The following is a 20,474-nucleotide window of genomic DNA, read 5'->3' as shown; positions in this document are numbered from 1 at the left end:
TTCACCATAACATTTAAAATTTTCAAGCATCACAAAAATAGAAAAGTAATGTATAGTTCAGTTCAGTCGCTCAGTCGTGTCCGAACTCTTTGTGACCCCATGAATCACAGCACGCCAGGCCTCCCTGTCCATCACCAACTCCCAGAGTTCACTCATATATAGTTACATATATATATATAGTTAGTTAGTTATATAGTCATATATAGTTAGCTGTCACTGTAACATCTTCCATAGCCAGTAGTTGTTAACATGTGGCCATACTTGCTTGAGTTTTTGTTGTTGTTCTTGCTCTTACTCATATATTTTAAAACAGATGCCACTCCTTAAGTTATTTCACTCATGTTCTTTGATATGCATCTGTAAAACATATGAGCATTTTCTTACATAGGCACAATGCCATTATTATTCCTAAGAAAATTAATGATAATTTCTTGATATCATCTTAATATCCAATCCATTTTTAGATTTTCCTGCTTGTCTTACAAAAGCTTTTTTGTGGTTATTTCAAATCAGGATCCAAACATTATTCACACATTACAACATTACCTTTAATAGCAGAAGTTTGGAAACAGCTAAAATGTATCATGACAATTTATCATGATTAATTATGTTAGTGCCATAAAACAGTAATCTTTGGTGTGGGATTATGGCTGATATGTTTTTTTCTTTCTTTATCCTTTTCAGTCTTGATTCCAGGTGTTCTGTACTGAAAATTAGGGGGAAATTAATTTAAAGAAAAGATGATAACTATTTCTCAGTCGATTTACTGAATTTGAATTCTGTATCTCACTCCTGTCTCACCCTTTTTCTTAATGATCCATCTTAGATATCAATGTGCTTTGCTTATCTTACTTCTTCTAGGTCAGAGCTCATCAGCTGGTTCTTCCTCCCTGTGATGTGGTAATCAAAGCTGTTTCTGAGTATGTTAGTTCCATCAAAGACCCCTCAAACCTGGATGTAGTTGGGAAGGATGTTTTCAAACAGTCTCAGGTAAGCTAGCCTTCACCTTCCTAAGAATGGCCAGTTTTCTTGCTTCACAAGTACCACCAGGAGATTTGATCATTTTTGTGCTGCCTGCCTTCTCTCCTCCTAGGTGTTTATCTTCTCCCTTCTTACAGACTAGAGCCCCAAAGTTTCTTTTAGAAAACATCACTAGGCCTGGATTTAAAGGGTTTTTTTTACCTTTTTTTCTACTGATTATTAAAGTTATATGAACTCATTCTACAGAATTTAGAAAATGTCACTTATACTCTTATTACCCAGAAACAACTTGCCATAGTTATCACTCTGGCATATATCCCTCTGTTTTTTTTTTTTTTCAGTGTATATTTTAATATAAAGGAGGCCTTGCTTATTGGAGGAAAATGAGTGCTGAAAAAGGCTACTTAAGTACATCCATATGAAACAAGAGTGTTTTATTATTAATAGTGAAAAAGGGGCTCACCTGGGATTTTGCCTTGTGAAATGAAACTAAAAGTTAGGAAAATAAGTTAGTTTTATTTTTGACAATTTCATTTATACTTATCCTCTGGGCTTTTCAGTTCTATTTTAAATTTAAAAGTCAGTAAAACTGACTTGTATGGTTATATGGATTTTTAAAACATGTATAGATTTGTGTAGCCAGTATCACAATCAGGATCAGAACAGTTGAACCTTCCCTGAAATTTCTCATGCTGTCCCTTCATAATTACACCCGAACTCATCCCTAATCCCTGGAAACTACTGGTCTATTCTCTGTCATACTTATATCTTTTAGAGAATACCATGTGAATGGAATCATAGAGTATGTAACCTTTTAAGAATGGCATTTTTCATTCAAAGTAATGCCTTTGAGATTGTTTTAAGTTGTTGAATGTTGCATCTATGGATAATTCATCCCTTTTTATTGCCATAGTATATATTGTGTTACTCTATGTCATTTTGTTTATGCTTTCACCCCTAGAGAATATTTCAATTGTTTCCAATTTTCAGTGGTTCAAATACAGCTTCTATAAGCATTTCTGTGCAGGTTTTTGTATGAATATGTTTTAATTTCCCTACTGTAATACCTAGCAATGGAAATTCTGGGTCATATGGTAAGTGTATGTTTAACTTAAACTATTTTTTTCTCTTTTTTAATTTATTTATTTTAATTAGAGACTGATTACATTACAGTATTGTAGTGGTTTTTGCGATACATTGACATGAATCAGCGATCAGTGTACATCTGTTCCCCATCCTGAACCCCGCCCCCCACCTCCCTCCCCATCCCATCCCTCTGAGTCATCCCGGTGCACCAGCCCTGAGCACCCTATCTCATGCATCAAACCTGGACTGGTGATCTGTTTCACATATGATAATATACATATTTCAGTGCTATTCTCTCAAATCATCCCACCCTCACCTTCTCCCACAGAATGCAAAAGACTATTCTATACATCTATGTCTCTTTTGCTGTCTCGCATATAGGGTCATCATTGCCATCTTTCTAAATTCTATATATATGCATTAATAGACTGTAGTGGTGTTTTTCTTTCTGACTTACTTCAACCTGTATAATAGGCTCCAGTTTCATCCACCTCATTAGAACTGATTCAAATGTATTCTTTTTAACAGCTGAGTAATATTCCATTGTGTATATGTACCACAGCTTTCTTATCCATTCATCTGCCGATGGACACCTAGGTTGCTTCCATGTCCTGGCTATTATAAACAGTGCTGCGATGAACATTGGGGTACACGAGTCTCTTTCAATTCTGGTTTCCTCAGTGTGTATGCCCAGTAGTGGGAGGATTGCTGAGTCATATGGCAGTCTATTTCCAGTTTTTTAAGGAATTTCCACACTGTTCTCCATAGTGGCTGTACTAGTTTGCATTCCCACCAACAGTGTAAGAGGGTTCCCTTTTCTCCACACCCTCTCCAGCATTTATTGTTTGTAGATTTTAGGATAGCAGCCATTCTGACCAGTGTGAGATGGCACCACATTGAGGTTTTGATTTGCATTTCTTTGATACTGAGTGATGTTGAGCATCTTTTGATGTGTTTGTTAGCCATCTGTATGTCTTCTTTGGAGAAATGTCTGTTTAGTTCTTTGGCCCATTTTTTGATTGTGTCGTTTATTTTTCTGGAATTGAGCTGCAGGAGCTCCTTGTATATTTTTTAGATTAATTCTTTGTCAGTTGCTTCGTTTGCTATTATTTTCTCCCATTCCAAAGGCTGTCTTTTCACCTTGCTTATAGTTTCCTTCATTGTGCAAAAGCTTTTATGTTGAATTAGGTCCCATTTGTCTATTTTTGCTTTTATTTCCAGTATTCTGGGAGGTGGGTCATAGAGGATCCTGCTGTGATTTTTGTCAGAGTGTTTTGCCTATGTTGTCCTCTAGGAGTTTTATAGTTTCTGGTCTTACATTTAGATCTTTACTGCATTTTGAGTTTATTTTTGTGTATGGTGTTAAAAAGTGTTCTAGTTTCATTCTTTTACAAGTGGTTGACCAGTTTTCCAACCACCACTTGTTAAAGATTGTCTTTTCTCCATTGTATATGCTTGCCTCCTTTGTCGAAGATAAGGTGTCCATAGGCGCATGGATTTATCTCTGGGCTTTATTCTTTTATTCTTCCCCTTGAGAACCCCATGAACAGTAGGAACACTATGAAAACGCAAGAAGATAGGACACTGAAAGATGAACTCCCCAGGTCAGTAGGTGCCCAATATGCTACTGGAAATCAGTGGGGAAATAACTCCAGAAAGAATGAAGAAATGGAGTCAAAGCAAAAACAAAACCCAGTTGTGGATGTGACTGGTGATGGAAGTAAAGTCCAATGCTGTAAAGAGCAATATTGAATAGAAACCTGGAATGTTAGATCCATGAAACAAGGCAAATTGGAAGTGGTCTAACAGGAGATGGCAGGAGTGAATGTCTACATTTTAGAAATCAGCGAATTAAAATGGACTGGAATGGGTGAATTTAACTCAGATGACCATTATAGCTACTACTATGGGCAAGAATCCCTTAGAAGAAATGGAGTAGCCATCATGGTCAACAAAAGAGTTCAAAATGCAGTACTTGGATGCAATCTCAAAAATGACAGAATGATCTCTGTTCATTTCCAAGGCAAACCGTTCAATATGACAGTAATCCAAGTCTATATCCCGACCAGTAATGCTGAAGAAGCTGAAGTTGAACAGTTCTGTGAAGACCTACAAGACCTTCTAGAACTAACACCCAAAAAAGATGTCCTTTTCATTATAGGGGACTGGAATGCAAAAGGAGGAAGTCAAGAAATACCTGGAAAACGGGCAAATTTGACCTTGGAGTACAGAATAAAGCATGGCAAAGGCTAACAGAGTTTGGCCAAGGGAATGCACTGGTCATAGCAAACACTCTCTTCCAACAACACAAGAGAAGACTCTGCACATGGATATCAACAGATGGTCAATACCGAAATCAGATTGATTATATCTGATTGATTATATCTGAAGCCAAAGATGGAGAAGTTCTATACAGTCAGCAAAAAGAAGACTGGGAACAGACTGTGGCTCAGATCATGAATTCCTTATTGCCAAATTCAGACTTAAATTGAAGAAAGTAGAGAATACCACTAGACCATTCAGGTATCAGTTCAGTTCAGTTCAGTCACTCAGTCATGTCCAACTCTTTGCGACCCCATGAATTGCAGCACACCAGGCATCCCTATCCATCACCAACTCCCGAAGTTCACTCAAGCTCATGTCCATCAAGTCAGTGATGCAATCCAGCCATCTCATCCTTTGTCGTCCCTTTCTCCTTCTGCCCTTAATCTTTCCCAGCATCTGGGTCTTTTCAAATGAGTTAGTTTTCCACATCAGGTGGCCAAAGTATTGGAGTTTCAGCCTCAGCATCAGTCCTTCCAATGAACACCCACGACTGATCACCTTTAGAATGGACTGGTTGGATCTCCTTGCAGTCCAAGGGACTCTCAAGAATCTTCTCCAACACCACAATTCAAAAGCATCAATTATTTGGTGCTCAGCTTTCTTCACAGTCCAACTCTCACATCCATACATGACTACTGGAAAAACCATAGCCTTGACTAGATGGACCTTAGTTGGCAAAGTAATGTCTCTGCTTATTAATATGCTATCTAGATTGATCATAACTTTCCTTACAAGGAATAAGCATCTTTTAATTTCATGGCTGCAATCACCATCTGCAGTTTTTTTGGAGCCCCCCAAAAATAAAGTCTGACACTGTTTCCCCATCTATTTCCCATGAAGTGATGGGACTAGATGCCATGATCTTCGTTTTCTGAATGTTGAGCTTTAAGCCAACTTTTTCACACTCCTCTTTCACTTTCATCAAGAGGCTTTTTAGTTCTTCTTCACTTTCTGCCATAATGGTAGTATCATCTGCATATCTGAGGTTATTGATATTTCTCCCAGCAATCTTGATTCCAGCTTGTGCTTCTTCCAGCCCTGCATTTCTCATGATGTACTCTGGAAATAAGTTAAAGAAGCAGGGTGACAATATACAGCCTCGACATACTCCTTTTCCTATTTGGAACCAGTCTGTTGTTCCATGTCCAGTTCTAACTGTTGCTTCCTGACCTGTATACAGGTTTCTCAAGAGGCAGGTCAGGTGGTCTGTTATTCCCATCTCTTTCAGTAATCCCTTAGAACAATACAGTGGAAGTTACAAATATATATGCCAGAGATTCTTTCTGATAGACCAAGTGCCTGAAGAACTATGGACAGAGATTCATGACATTGTATAGGAGGCTATGATCAAGGCCATCCCCAAGAAAAAGAAATGCAAACCGGCAAAATGGTTGTCTGAGGAGGCCTTACAAATAGCAAAAGGCAAAAGAGAAAAGGAAAGATATGCCCATCTGAATGCAGAGTTCCACCGAATAACAAGGAGAGATAAGAAAGCCTTCCTCAGTGATCGATGCAAAGAAATAGTGGGAAACAATGGAATAGGAAAGACTAGAGGTCTCTTCTTAAAAATTAGAGATACCAAGGGAACATTTCATGCAAAGATGGGCACAATAAAGGACATAAATGGTTTGGACCTAACAGAAGCAGAAAGTATTAAGAAGAGGTGGCAAGAATACACAGAAGAACTATACAGAAAAGATCTTCATGATCCAGATAATCACGATGCTGTGATCACTCACCTATAGCCAGACATCCTGGAATGCAAAGTCAAGTGGGCCTTAGGAAGCATCGCTACAAACAGAGCTGGTGGAGGTGATGGAATTCCAGTTGAGCTATTTCAAATCCTAAAAGATGATGCTGTGAAAGTGCTGTACTCAATATGCCAGCAAATTTGGAAAGCTCCACAGTGGCCATAGGACTTGAAAACATCAGTTTTCATTCCAGTCTCAAAGAAAGGCAATGCCAAAGAATGCTCAGACTGCTGTACAATTGCACTCATCTCACACGCTAGTAAAGTAATGCTCCAAATTCTCCAAGCCAGACCTTAACAGCACATGAACTGTGAACTTCCAGATGTTCAACAAAAGTCAGAGGAACCAGAGGTCAGATTGCCAACATCCTTTGGATCATCAAAAAAGCAAGAGAGTTGCAGAAAAACATCTACTTCTGCTTTATTGACTATGCCAAAGCCTTTGACTGTGTGGATCACAACAAACTGTGGAAAATTCCTAAAGAGATGGGAATACCAGACCACCTGACCTGCCTCCTGAGAAATTTGTGCAGGTCAAGATGCCTCACTTAGAACTGGACATGGAACAACAGAGTGGTTCCAAATCAGGAAAGGAGTACGTCAAGGCTGTATATTGTCACCCTGCTTATTTAACTTATATGCAGGGCACATCATGAAGAACGTTGGGCTGGATGAAGCACAAGCTGTAATCAAGATTACCAACAGAAATATCAATATCCTCAGATATGCAGATAACACCACCCTTATGGCAAAAAGTGAAGAAGAACTAAAGTGCCTCTTGATGGAAGTGAAAGAAGAGAGTGAAAAAGTTGGCTTTAAACTCAACATTCAGAACACTTAAGATCGTGGCCTCTGTTCCCATCACTTCATGGCAAATGGAGAAACAGTGGATACAGTGACAGACTTTATTTTGTGGGGCTCCAAAATCACCACAGATGGTGACTGCAGCCATTAAATTAGAAGACACTAGCTCCTTGGAAGAAAAGTTATGACCAACCTAGACAGCATATTAAAAAGCAGAGACATGCCTTTGTCGGCAAAGGTCCATGTATTCAAAACTATGGTTTTTCCAGTGATCATGTATGGATGTGAGAGTTGCAGTATAAAGAAAGCTGAGTGCCAAAGAATTGATGCTTTTGAACTGTGGTACTGGAGAAGACTCTCGAGAGTCTCTTGGACTGCAAGGAGATCCATCCAGTCCATCCTAAAGGAAATCAGTCCTGAATATTCTTTGGAAGGCCTGATGCTGAACCTCTGATACTTTGGCCACCTGATGAGGCAAACTGGCTCGTTGGAAAAGACTCTGATGCTGAGAAAGATTGAAGGTGGGAGGAGAAGGGGACGACAGAGGATGAGATGGTTGTATGGCATCACCAATTCAATGGACATGAGTTTGAGCAAGCTCCAGGAGATGGTGAAAGAGAGAGGAGCCTAACGTTCTGCAGTCCATGGGGTCACAGAAAGTTGGTCGTGACTGAATAACTGAACAACAGATAAAAAATTTTTATATGAATGAAGAATAAGTTTTGCAAACAAAATTTTCTGATAGCTCTCATACCCACTAGGTCACTTGTAACTTTCTAGCACAGTTTAAGTGCAGTGTTTGTTTTAATAAAAAGCATACTTGGATTATATTTTCTTAAAAGGTTTACATTCTTGTGATATTCAAATCATTCTTTTTTCAAGTGCGTTTCCTGCCATGATCTTTCATAATTCTCTCTTACATCATTGTTGAAAACTAACTGTAACAGATCCTCATTGGTCTGTGGCTTCTAGCATAATGTGAGGCATCTTCCATCGTGTCTCTTTACTTGGGAAATCCTGACTTTATGACAGATTTACCCAGTCACTTTGTTAATTTGCATTGCACTTTCAGCTGTTTGCGTCTTCCCTGGTGGCTTAGAGGTTAAATCGTCTGCCTGCGATGCGGGAGACCTGGGTTCAATCCCTGGGTCGGGAAGATTCCCCTGGAGAAGGAAATGGCAACCCATTCCAGTATTCTTGCCTGGAGAATCCCATGGGCTACAGTCCATGGGGTCGCCAAGAGTTGGACACGACTGAGTGACTTCACTTAAGCTGTTTGCATGAGACAATTAGGAAGGGATTGACCCACAAAACAAGAAATTGCCATGTTCATTAGAGAGAGATACTAATATTTATTAAGCAGGGAATACTGTTTAAATGGAGAATACGTTTTCCTGCTGATTTTTTATTGTGATAAAAATGCATATAAAATTTACCATCTTAAACATTGTAAATATATGTTCAGTGGTATTAATACATTCATAATATTGTGTAACCATCACCATCATTCAACCCTATAATTCTTATTATCTTGTAAAACTGATAATCTACAACCATTAAAAGATAAGTCCCCATGCTCTCCTCCCTCTCAGCCTTTTCTACTTTTGATCTCTGATTTTGACTACTTTACGTACTTCATATAAGTGGAATTATATTATATATAGGAAATTCCCAGTGGCTTAGCAGTAAAGAATCTGCCTTCAGTGCAATAGGGTCAAGAGACACAGCTTCAATCCCTGGGCGAGGAAGATCCCCTGGAGAAGGGAATGGCAACCCACTCCAGTATTCTTGCCTGGATGGACAGAAGAGCCTGATGGGGCTACAGTCCTTGGGGTTGCAAATAGTCAGACATGACTGAGTGTGCTTGCATATGCATTTGTATTTGCAATGGGCTTATTTCACTTAGTATAATGTACTTAAGGTTTTTCCATGTTGTAGGATATTTCAGAATATCCTTCCTTTTTAACATTGAATAATATTCTGTTGTCCCTTTCATGAATCACAGCCTTGTAATGGCAGAGGGGCTTGTGTAACTCAGTGAAGCTGTGAGCCTTGCTGTGCACGGCCACCCAAGATTGACGTGTTCCACTGGATGAGGAAATGTCCGCCCACTCCAGTATTCATGCTTGGAGAACTCCATGAACAATATGAAAATACAAAAAGATCTGACACCAGAAAATGATGGTCATAGCAAACATCCTTTTCCAGCAACCCAAGAGACAACTCTGCATGTGGACATCACCAGGTGGTCAAAACCAAAATCAGACTGATTATGTTCTTTGCAGCTAAAGATGGAGAAAGTCTATACAGTCAGCAAAAACAAAACCTGGAAGTGACTGTGGCTCAGATCATGAGCTCCTTATTGCAAAATTCAGACTTAAATTCAAGAGAGTAGGGAAAACCACTAGACCCATTCAGGTATGACCTAAATCAAATTCCTTATACAGTGGAGGTGATGAATAGATTCAAGGGATTAAATTTGGTAGACAGAATGCCTGAAGAACTATGGATGGAGGTTCATAATGTTTCACAGGAGTCAGTGACCAAAAGCATCTCAAAGAAAAGGAAATGCAAGAAGGCAAAGTGGTTGTCTGAGGAGACTTTATAAATACCTGAGGAAAGAAGTGATGTGATAGGAAAGGGAGAAAGGGAAAGATATATCCATCTGAATGCAGAGCTCCAGAGAATAGCAGGGAGAGATAAGACCTTCTTAAATGAACAATGCAAAGAAATAGAGGAAAACAACAGAACAGGAAAGACTAGAGATCTCTTCAAGAAAATTGAAGGTATTGAGGGAATATTTCATGCAAGGATGGCCATGATAAAGGACAGAAACGGCAAGGACTTAACAGATTAAGAAGAGGTGGAAAGAATACACAAAACAACTATACAAAAAAAGGTCTTAATGACCTGGATAATCACGATGGTGTGGTCACTCACCTAGAACCAGACATCCTAGAATGTGAAGTCAAGTAGACTTTTGGAAGCATTATTGTGAACAAAGCTAGTGGAGGTGACGAAATTCCAGCTAAGCTGTTTAAAATCGTAAAAGATGATGCTATTTAAAGTGCTGCACTCAATGTGCCAGCAAATTTGGAAAACTCAGCTGTGCCCATAGGACTGGAAATGTCAGTTTCATTCCAATCCCAAAGAAAGGCAATGCCAAAGAGTGTTCAAACTACCATACAGTCATGCTCATTTCACATGCTAGTAAGGTAATACTTAAAATCCTTCAAGCTAGCCTGGAAAATCCCATGGACAGAGGAGCCTGGTAGGCTGCAGTCCATGGGGTTGCGAGGAGTCAGGCACGACTGAGCGACTTCACTTTCACTTTTCACTTTCCTACATTGGAGAAGGAAATGGCAACCCATTCCAGTGTTCTTGCCTGGAGAATCCCAGGGACGGAGGAGCCTGGTGGGCTTCCGTCTATGGGGTCGCACAGAGTCGGACACAACTGACGCGACTTAGCAGCAGCAGTAGCAGGCTTCAACAGTACAGGAACCAATAACTTCCACATGTATAAGCTGGGTTTCAAAGAGGGAGAGGAACCAGAGATCAAATTGCCAACATTCATTGGATCATGGAGAGAGCAAAGAAGTTCCAGAAAAAAAAATCTACTTCCTCTTCACTGATTATGCTAAAGCCTTTGACTATGTAGATCACAACAAACTGGAAAATTCTTAAAGAGATGAAAGTACCAGATGACCTTACCTGTCTCCTCAAAAATTTGTATGCAGGTAAGAGACACGGGTTCGATCACTGGGTAGGGAAGATCCCCTGGAGGAGGAAATGGCACCCACTCCAATGTTCTTGCCTGAAAAATCTCATGGACAGAGGAGCCTGGCAGGCTACAGCCAGTTCAAAGGGTCGCAAAGAGTTGGACCTGACTGAGCGACTAAGAAAGCAAGAAGCAACAGTTAGAAACAGACATGGAACAACTGACTGGTTCAAATTGGGAAAGGAGTACAACAAGGCTATATATTGTCACTCTGCTTATTTAATTATATGCAGAGTACCTCATGCAAAATGTGGGCTGGATGAATCATAAGCTGGAACCAAGATTGCTGGGAGAAATATCAATAACCTCAGATATACAGATGATACAACTACAGTGGCAGAAGGTGAAGAGGAACTGAAGAACCTCTTGATGAGGGTGAAAGAGGAGAGTGAAAAAACTGTCTTGAAACTCAGCATTAAAGAACTAAGATCATGGTATCTGGTCCCATCACTTCATGGCAAATATAAGGGGGAAAAGTGGAAGCAGTGACAGATTTTATTTTCTTGGGCTCCAAAATCACTATGGACAGTGATTGCAGCCATGAAATTAAAAGATGCTTGCTCCTTGGAAGCAAAGGAAGCTTGCTCCTAGACAGCAAATTAAAAAGCGGAGACATCACTTTGTAGACAAAGGTCTGTATAGTCAAAGCTATGTTTCCAGTAGTCATATACGGATGTGAGAGTTGGACCACAAATAAAGCTGAGTACTGAAGAATTGATGCTTTTGAATCGTGGTGTTGGAGAATACTCTTGAGAGTTCCTTGGACTGCAAGGAGATCAAACCTGTCAATCCGAAAGGAAATCAACCCTGATTATTCATTGGAAGGAGTGTTACTGAAACCTGATGCAAAGAGACGACTCATTGGAAAAGACCCTGATGCTGGAAAAGATTGAAGGCAAAAGGAGACGAAAGTGGCAGAGGATGGTTAGATAGCATCAGCAACTCAGTGGACATGAATTTGAGCAAACTCACGGAGATAGTATAGGACAGAGGAACCTGGCATGCTGCAGTCCATGGGATTGCAGACTCAGACATGACTTAGAGACTCAACAACAACAATATTCCATTATTTGTAAATGGAGGAAAAATTTTGTACATATTCAGTTGAGTGTTGAGTATTTTTAATGTAGCTTTTGCTTGCCTTTGTAGCTTAATGGCAAGAATCCCCCTTTGACTAAACAAAACAAAATTGTTTAATAGTGACTTTGCTTCTAATTCCATCCTAAATGTTTTATAGTATTTCCTAGTCCTCTTTATATGTTTGATGTGGTAGTCAGCTCAGTGTAGTCACCTTTAACTTGCTTTTTCCACTTAACATTATGTCTTAAACCATTCTTCATTGTTGCTATATAATTTTCATGAGTATTTTAAACAGTTATAGAATTATCAGAACTCTTTTAAACAAACATACAAAATCTGCTAAGTAACAGCATCAGATTATGAATTTCTACTCTGCTACTTGTGTCCTCTGTGGATCTATTAATGAAAAGGTTAGGGGCTTCCATGGTGGTCCAGTGATTAAGAATACACCTGCTAACACAGGGGACATGGGTTCAATCCCTGGTCCAGGAAGATTCCACATACCACAGGGCAACTAAGCCCATGTGCCACAACTACTGAAACCTTTGCACCCTAGAGCCTGTGCTCTGCAACAAGATTAGTCACCACAATGAGAAACTTGCACTCCACAACTAGAGAATATCCGTGCAGCAATGAAGACCAGTGCAGCCAAAAAAAATAATTAAAAAATTAATATGTAAAACAAAAAGAAAATGGTAGGGCTTAATTAAATATGATCATATGTAAAATATTGATTAAACTTCTATGTTTACTAACTTCCCATGTTAGCAGAATGTAAATATGAATAAACCATTCTTTGTCCTCATAGAACATGAGGTTAATGGGGAAGGTTGAAGCAAATAAATAAGTAGAACAAAGGAAAAAACTAATGAAAGATTTCATAGAATTGGTGCCCCTTGAAGTAAAAGTAAATGTTTAGCTTTCGGGAAACAGAGCAGGGTGGGACAGTGAGGGAAGTACATGTAATTCAGTATTTCAGGGTATTGGGTCATAGATGTATACTTACTGACACATAATAATTTATAAAACATACTGTTAAGTGCAAAAGGCAATTTGAAAAACAATATACAATTCCACTTATGTGAAAAAAAAAAACAAAACTGTATTTATGTACATATATGTGTGTATGTATAACCAGCAAAAGTTATGACAGGACACATACCAAACTGGTTACATTGGTCACTTTGGGGAAGGGATGAGGGTACAGAGGTAGAAATATTAAGGAAAGTTCTGTGTATGGCTTGTGTATCTAAAGTGAGGCTAGATGACCTGGATATCTTAATATCTGTATTTGTGTCCCTGGTGGTTTAGTCGCTTAGTCATCTCCAACTCTTTGCAACCCCATGGACTGTAGCCCACCAGGATTCTCTGTTACTTAGCACACATGCATTGATGATGAGAGTATAACTTGAGACATCTGCTTCTGAAAGAGGTTTATATCATGTGTCAAGAGTCTATGAAAATGACTATATCCTTTGACCTAGTAATTCCACTTCTAAAAATATCTCCTATGAAATGACCCAAGAAACATGTAAAAATATGCTTATTTGAACATTATTTATAATTAGAAATGACTTTAATATCTTACATTCTATTTGATGAAATATTAAAAGGTCATAAATTATATTCAAGAGGATTTTAAAATTACATTGGAAAACCCCCTTCTCAATCATCCCCAACCCCACAGAGATAAGTGGTATTTTCTATTGCCATAAGTAAGTTTCACTTCTGTGCATGTGTGCTAAGTCGCGTCAGTAGTGTCTGACTCTGTGCGACCCTGTGGACTATAGCCTGCCAGGCTCCTCTGTCCATTAGATTCTCCAGGCAAGAATACTGGAGTGGGTTACCATGCCCTCTTCCAGGAGATCTTCCCGACCAAGGGATGGAACCCAGGTCTCTTATGTTTCCTGCATTGGCAGGCAAGTTCTTTACCACTTGTCCCACCTGGGAAGCCCAAATTTCACTTCTACTTGGACTTTCAGTTCAGTCAATTCAGTCGCTCAGTCATTCCCGACTCTTTGCAACCCTATGTACTACAGCACACCAGGCCTCCCTGTCCACTGCCAACTCCCAGAGTTTACTCAAAGTCATGCCCATTGAGTCGGTGATGCCATCCAACCATTGCATCCTCTGTCATCCCCTTCTCCTCCTGCCTTCAATCTTTCCCAGCATCAGGGTCTTTTCCAATGAGTCAGCTCTTCACATCAGGTGGCCAAAGTATTGGAGTTTCATCTTCAACATCAGTCCTTCCAATGAACACTCAAGGCTGATATCCTTTAGGATGGACTGGTTGGATCTCCTTGCAGTCCAAGGGACTCTCAAGAGTCTTCTCCAACACCACAGTTTAAAAGCATCAATTCTTCGGTGCTCAGCTTTCTTTATAGTCCAACTGTCACATCCATACATGACCACTGGAAAAACCATAGCTTTGACTAGACGGACCTTTGTTGGCAAAGTAATGTCTCTGCTTTATAATATGCCATCTAGGCTGATCATAACTTTTCTTCCAAAGAGCAAGCGTCCTTTAATGTCATGGCTGTAGTCACCATCTGTGGTGATTTGGGAGCCCAAGAAAATAGTCTATTACTGTTTCCACTGTTTGCCCATCTATTTCCCATGAAGTGATGGGACCAGATTCCATGATCTTAGTTTTCTGAATGTTGAGTTTCAAGCCAACCTTTTCACTCTCCTCTTTCACTTTCATCAAGAGGATCTTTAGTTCTTCTTCACTTTCTGCCATAAGGGTGGTGTTATCTGCATATCTGAGGTTATTGATATTTCTCCCAATTTCTCTGATTAATTCCAGCTTGTGTTTCTTCCAGTCCAGTGTTTCTCATGATGTACTCTGCATTTAAGTTAAATAAGCAGGGTGACAATATACAACCTTGACATACTCCTTTTCCTATTTGGAACCAGTCTGTTGTTCCATGTCCAGTTCTAACTATTGCTTCCTGACCTGCATACAGATTTCTCAAGAGGCAGGTCAGGTGGTCTGGTATTCCCATCACTTGAAGAATTTTCCAGAATTTGATGTGGTCCACACAATCAAAGGCTTTGTCATAGTCAATAAAGCAGAAGTTGATATTTTTCTGGAACTCTCTTGCTTTTTCGATGATCCAACAGATGTTGTCAATTTGATCTCTGCTTCCTCTGCCTTTTCTAAATCCAGCTTGAACATCTAGAAGTTCATGGTTCACGTACTATTAAAGCCTGGCTTGGAGAATTTTGAGCATTACTTTACTAGCGTATGAGATGAGTGCACTTGTGCATATGTACTCTTTTGTCTGTTTCTCCTTTCACTCATTATTGTCTGAGATTAGTCCATATTGTTGCATGTATCAGTCCTTTGTTCCTTATTACTGTACAGTTTTTTTTTATCATATGTATATATCATAATTTATCCATTCTTCTGTTAATAGAATTATTTCTAGTTTGGTGCTATTAAATAAAGCTATTGTTAGAATTCTTGTTTATATTTTTGGTGGACATATGTACTTATTTTTCCTGGATAAGTACTTAAGAGTAGGATTGCTGTGCCATATGGCAAATATATGTTTAGCATAATAAGAAACTCCCAAACTGTTTTCTCACCTCTACCAATGTATATTCCTACAAGCAGTGTATTGGACTTCAAGTCACTCCATATCCTTGCCAGGTCTAGATATTTATAATCTTAAATTTTAACCCTTCTGGAGGATATATAGTGATTTTGCATTATGGATTTTCCGTATGTTTAAGTGGTTTTGGTTGTAATGTTCATACCTTTTGAACCAGTAATTCCACTTTGGGGACATTTTCCTAAGGACATAATTTGAAATCAAAAAAACTTTTATGTACATATATGTTCTTTGTTGTATAACTTATAATAGCCATATTGTGAGAAATAGCTGAGACATTGGGTATTAGAGAAGTAGTTAAATAATTTATGATACACTTACAATGATAAAATATTCAGCCATTCAAAATTATCTTGTACTATAATAAAAGCTGCTGCTGCTGCTGCTGCTAAGTTGCTTCAGTCGTGTCCAACTCTGTGCAACCCCATAAATGGCAGCCCACCAGGCTCCCCTGTCCCTGGGATTCCCCAGGCAAGAACACTGGAGTGGGTTGCCATTTCCTTCTCCAATGCATGAAAGTGAAAAGTGAAAGTGAAGTTGCTCAGTCGTGTCCGACCCTCAGCGACCCCATGGACTGCAGCCTCCAGGCTCCTCCATCCATGGGATTTTCCAGGCAAGAGTACTGGAGTGGGGTGCCATTGCCTTCTCCGATAATAAAAGCAAGACATGAAATTTTACATAAAGTATGGTATCAACTATAGAAAAAAAATAAATGTCGGGTTGGCCAAAAACTCGAAGTTTGTTCGAGGTTTTCCATAACCATTACAGAAATGTATTAAAATAGACTAGCTGTACTTCAACCCCCAAAAAGTGAATTTTAACAATCAGTGGAAGGAAACACATCAAAATATCTTTGGGTGGTGGTACCGTTTAGTTTTTTTCTATCTTTATGTATTTTTTCTAATGATCATGTAAGCATTTTAGAATAGCACAAAATATAAGTAAACTTTAAACAATTTTTTAAAGTATTTGAGCTTTAATGTTCTATAATACTCTCTCCCTACCTAACCTTTTCTGCAGCATAAAAAAAATTGCTGTCTTGGGTTTCTTTAAACATTTGATTTCTGCCACTATTTTGAATCTCAAATTATAAATTGCATGAAAAAGGCACACTCATGTTATTTCTCCTTCTGAACATCTGATATTCCTATATCCAGTCCAGGACAGAAGATAAAATAGAACGATTCAAGAAAGCGGTTGAGTACTATTCAGTCACAACCAAACTCTCTTCACTGCCAGTGGGGCCCTCCTTTCTAGGTAAGGCTTCCATCTGACCCCGGGCTGCTCTTTATGTAGAAGAAACTGAGTCTCTCAGAACTTCTGGGACAGAGTGGAATCACTTATTTGTATTGCACCCTCATAGAAGTTATTCCTATTTGATAGACATTTGCCTTTTGATTTCCATGTAATAAGAGAGGTGACATGAAACAGGGCCCTCATTTCTTGAATTTATAGATGGGATCCAATGCCATTTCCTTAGCTTGGGCTTCTTCTGGTGCTAATCTCTGTATGGTGCTAATCTCTGTAGTGGCCTGGTATACGTAAAATTGCCCCATCTGTGGGGGTCAGGCCTGAATTTGAATTCTACCTCTGTTATGTACTCACTGTGTGATCTTTGCAAGTCACATTTGCATGAAATGTGGCTCATGATATACCTTCTTAATAGAGTTGTTATCATGAGAAATAATTTATGTAAGGTTCTTAGTGTAGCTCGTAGTAGCTGTTCAGTAAATTATAACTCATATTCATAATAATTTCTCAGAGGTTACCAGAATGTAACAGAGTAGAATTATTAGGATTGACTAAAGGAGATAGCACTTTCTCTTTGCTTCAGGTTTTCGAAATAATCGCCTTGGAAATCCTCCCATTCCACAAAATCAAATGGGCACTCTCTCTGCTGGGAAGCCGATGGTAAGTATCTTTTAAGAAGCTTGAGACCATTTGATAGCATTAGACTAGGATTGTTTCTCAATTTTTATAGTCTTGAATTAAGGAGTTCAGGTGATTCAGTATTATCAGAATGTCAAGATTGTATATACCCTATGTCACGTTCTCAACTTGAGGCTGGCAGACTGTAAAGAAAACATTCAAATCAGCAACCACTAGGTCATTGTGACTGTAGATTAGCTAATATTGAAAGAATGACTCTAGGAGACATAGATTGGTCCATTGTCCTGCCTTTGAAGGATTCTGTCCATACATCACTGTTAGAATTATTTCTTGTTATTCTTAGTATGTTCTTTGTGTTCCAACAATTCCAGCCACTGGCCTCATCCACTGTGTCACAACCTTTGGGGGAACCATCTTGGAGCCTGGTAAAATGTTAAATAGCTTTTGTGTCTGTTTCGTCCTTTAGTTTTCTCACCACGTGCCCCAGAAAATGAAATATCCACCACCATTCCCAGTGGGACCCAACTCCTCTCTTCTCTTCTCCCCCCATGCTTTGGGGGAATCCCATGCTTTTTCTGAGGATTCCATGCTGCAGGACAGCCCCTTTGCCAATTGGGCTATCTCTTATGATTCCTCTGCATCCCAGTTTCCCAATTACCTGACTTCCAAAGCCTCAACTCCTTTGGGACCAGACTCTTCCCACTCCTCTTCCTCTGATGGTGATGAGCCAGAAGGAGCCAGCTCTGAGTAAGTAGCTATACAGGCACCCCAGGAAATAGATTTCTGAAGTATCTCTATTCTTTTACTTTTAACCTAGGTAGGGAATGTAGGAAAGTGTATGTTCCTGGCTTTTTCCTGTGACTCTTTGCACTTAAGTGAAGTAGGAAAACTCTTATGTTTTTGTCACTTCATGATCACTTGGACCCTGTACAGGTAATAATTTTCAGATACCCAGGCCACTGAGGTAGCACATAGCAGCTGGCTAGGGACACCCTGGTAGGGGTGTGGTGTGCATCATGTCTGTCATCTCTCAGTTTGTGAAGAGGAGTAGATTGAACATTTAAAAAATTGCAACGTTTTATAGAGTTGAAATATTAAAACAGTTGAGTATGCAGTTATATTGCTTGGTAACTAAAAAAGGTTCTAAGGATCAAAACAGTGGGATTTTGTATAATAACATTTTTCTTAGATTATTCCTCCAAGCAGATTATTCCTGGAAGACAGAGCTACTTTGAGGTTTTAATTGTAGTTATTTCCTTAGAACATAAGCAGACTTTAAACATGACTTTTGTAAGGTATAAAGGACTCAGAATGGAGCCCATGACTTCTGATTGCTTTGGTTTATATCTGAAGAAAGAAGCTAGGAGGATAGTGATGGCCACTGAGAGGAATGGTATCAGATCTAGTGCTAACCCAGTGTCCTGGCTTCTAGAGGGTTTGTAAGATTCCTTGTAATCAGAATAGACATCTTGAGTTGAAATATCTTTATTAACCTCCTTTCTGTCTTCCACACTTATCTTTTTAAACCTTTTAGTCACATCACAGAAACACTTCAGCAGCAACCTGGATGGGAGGATCCAAACAGTGACAGAGGTTCTTGGGTAGAGCCCATTGATGCTGGAGTTTCAAATGCCAGCCTGGGTGATGGTGAGCCCCACATCCCATCTCTCCTGTCTATGTCTACAAGGAACCATATGGACATCACCATTCCACCCTTACCTCCAGTAGCTCCAGAAGTCTTGCGGGTTGCTGAACACAGACATCGAAGGGGTCTTATGTACCCATATATCTACCATGTCCTCACTAAGGTGAGAGAACACATCGACACTTACCTCCCTGCTCTCCACGCTGTACTTCAACTTCATAGGACTGTAGGTTACCAGAGAAAAGTCTGATCTTTGTATCTGAAAGGAGATCAAAGGAGACCAAGTGTGCTAGGGCCCTTCATGTGTCAAGGGTCTCTAGGGAGGTGAGACCAGCAAAAGATGGGACTGTGCAGGAAATGAGGCCTAGAGGAGAAGTGTAATTGTAAGCTTTTGGAGAAGACAATGTACCATGTTTGTAAAGTCTGGTCTAGGGATGAACACACTCTAAGAAGAGGCATTATACCCTTGGTCTTTACCTCTCCCTCTACTTCTCCTGAGCTATTCCTGTCCTCTAGCCTTACCATATAAGTCCATTCCCCAGCAGAATGTCTAAGATGAATTTTACCCATTTAGTCAGCTGTAGTTAATCATAGCAGAGACTTTAAAAATGGAATAGCTTTAAGCTGTCTAATATTCAGCTGGGCTCTTACAACTTTTAAGTCTGAAATTTTGTCTAAATAAAAGTAGAAAATTTAATAGCTAGGCTACAGTTCATTACTTGTTCTTCTCAGCTCAATTCCAAACCTTGAGGTAACTCATTTTCTCCTTTGTCCTGAACCATTTTCTTTTTAGGGTGAGATTAAGATTCCTGTATGTATTGAAGATGAGTGTAACATGGAGCTTCCTCCAGCTGCCATCCTGTTCCGGTCAGCTCGTCAATATGTATACGGGGTTCTTTTCAGTTTGGCAGAGACACAGCGGAAAATGGAACGCCTGGCCATACGGCGGCGGCTACCTGTAGAAGGTAAATGTGGTTCTAGCTTTGACAGTTCTCTGAAAGCTTTGACTCAGAACAAAAATGTCTATGCAAGAACATCATACTTTTGACTGTGGAACAGTCTTTGAGAAAGTGCATAATTCAGCAGAATACATATTGGTGTGGGAAATACATTAACTTAAGCCCAAATTCTTTAATTGTTAAGCATTCAGAGTAACTATTACTTATAAGATCCATGCTGAACTTTGGGAATGTGGAGATGTATCTGATGTAGTCTCTCCTCCTCAGTGTGGTTTTTGTTTTGAGATTTTATCTTGTAGGTAATTAGAGCCATTGAGATGTTTTAAGCTCCAGAGTAATATGGTCAAATTAGTACATTCAAAAGAACCAACTAGATTTCTGCGTATGGGAAGATGGAATAGATGTATTTTTACCTATTCCTCCTGCTAAACAAAACTAAAAGCTCAGGATATTTTATATTAGAAAGCACAAGATGCTCTAGAAGGTGAAGAGGTGACAGATTGGCTAAGGGCCTTGGGCTCCAAGGAATGAAGCAGTAGTAAGTTCCCTGGGTTTTCCC

General features: G+C 39.4%; 1 protein-coding gene across 2 annotated transcripts in view; it reads left to right on the top strand.

The window, feature by feature from the left end:
• FAM120C (family with sequence similarity 120 member C) overlaps positions 1–20,474 on the top strand; it is a 159,425-nt gene that overhangs the window by 61,192 nt on the left and 77,759 nt on the right. For both annotated transcript variants that reach the window (XM_068962606.1, XM_068962607.1), the window contains exons 4-9: positions 862–990; positions 16,579–16,678; positions 17,256–17,332; positions 17,778–18,058; positions 18,846–19,119; positions 19,750–19,921. In XM_068962606.1, coding sequence (XP_068818707.1) covers positions 862–990; positions 16,579–16,678; positions 17,256–17,332; positions 17,778–18,058; positions 18,846–19,119; positions 19,750–19,921 — 1,033 coding nt within the window. The remainder of the gene's footprint in view (positions 1–861; positions 991–16,578; positions 16,679–17,255; positions 17,333–17,777; positions 18,059–18,845; positions 19,120–19,749; positions 19,922–20,474) is intronic.

This window comes from Capricornis sumatraensis, chromosome X (genome assembly GCF_032405125.1).
Source record: "Capricornis sumatraensis isolate serow.1 chromosome X, serow.2, whole genome shotgun sequence".
NCBI classification, from domain to species: domain Eukaryota; kingdom Metazoa; phylum Chordata; class Mammalia; order Artiodactyla; family Bovidae; genus Capricornis; species Capricornis sumatraensis.
The sequence above is the reverse complement of the archived record's forward strand: the minus strand, read 5'-3'. Positions and strand labels throughout refer to the sequence as shown.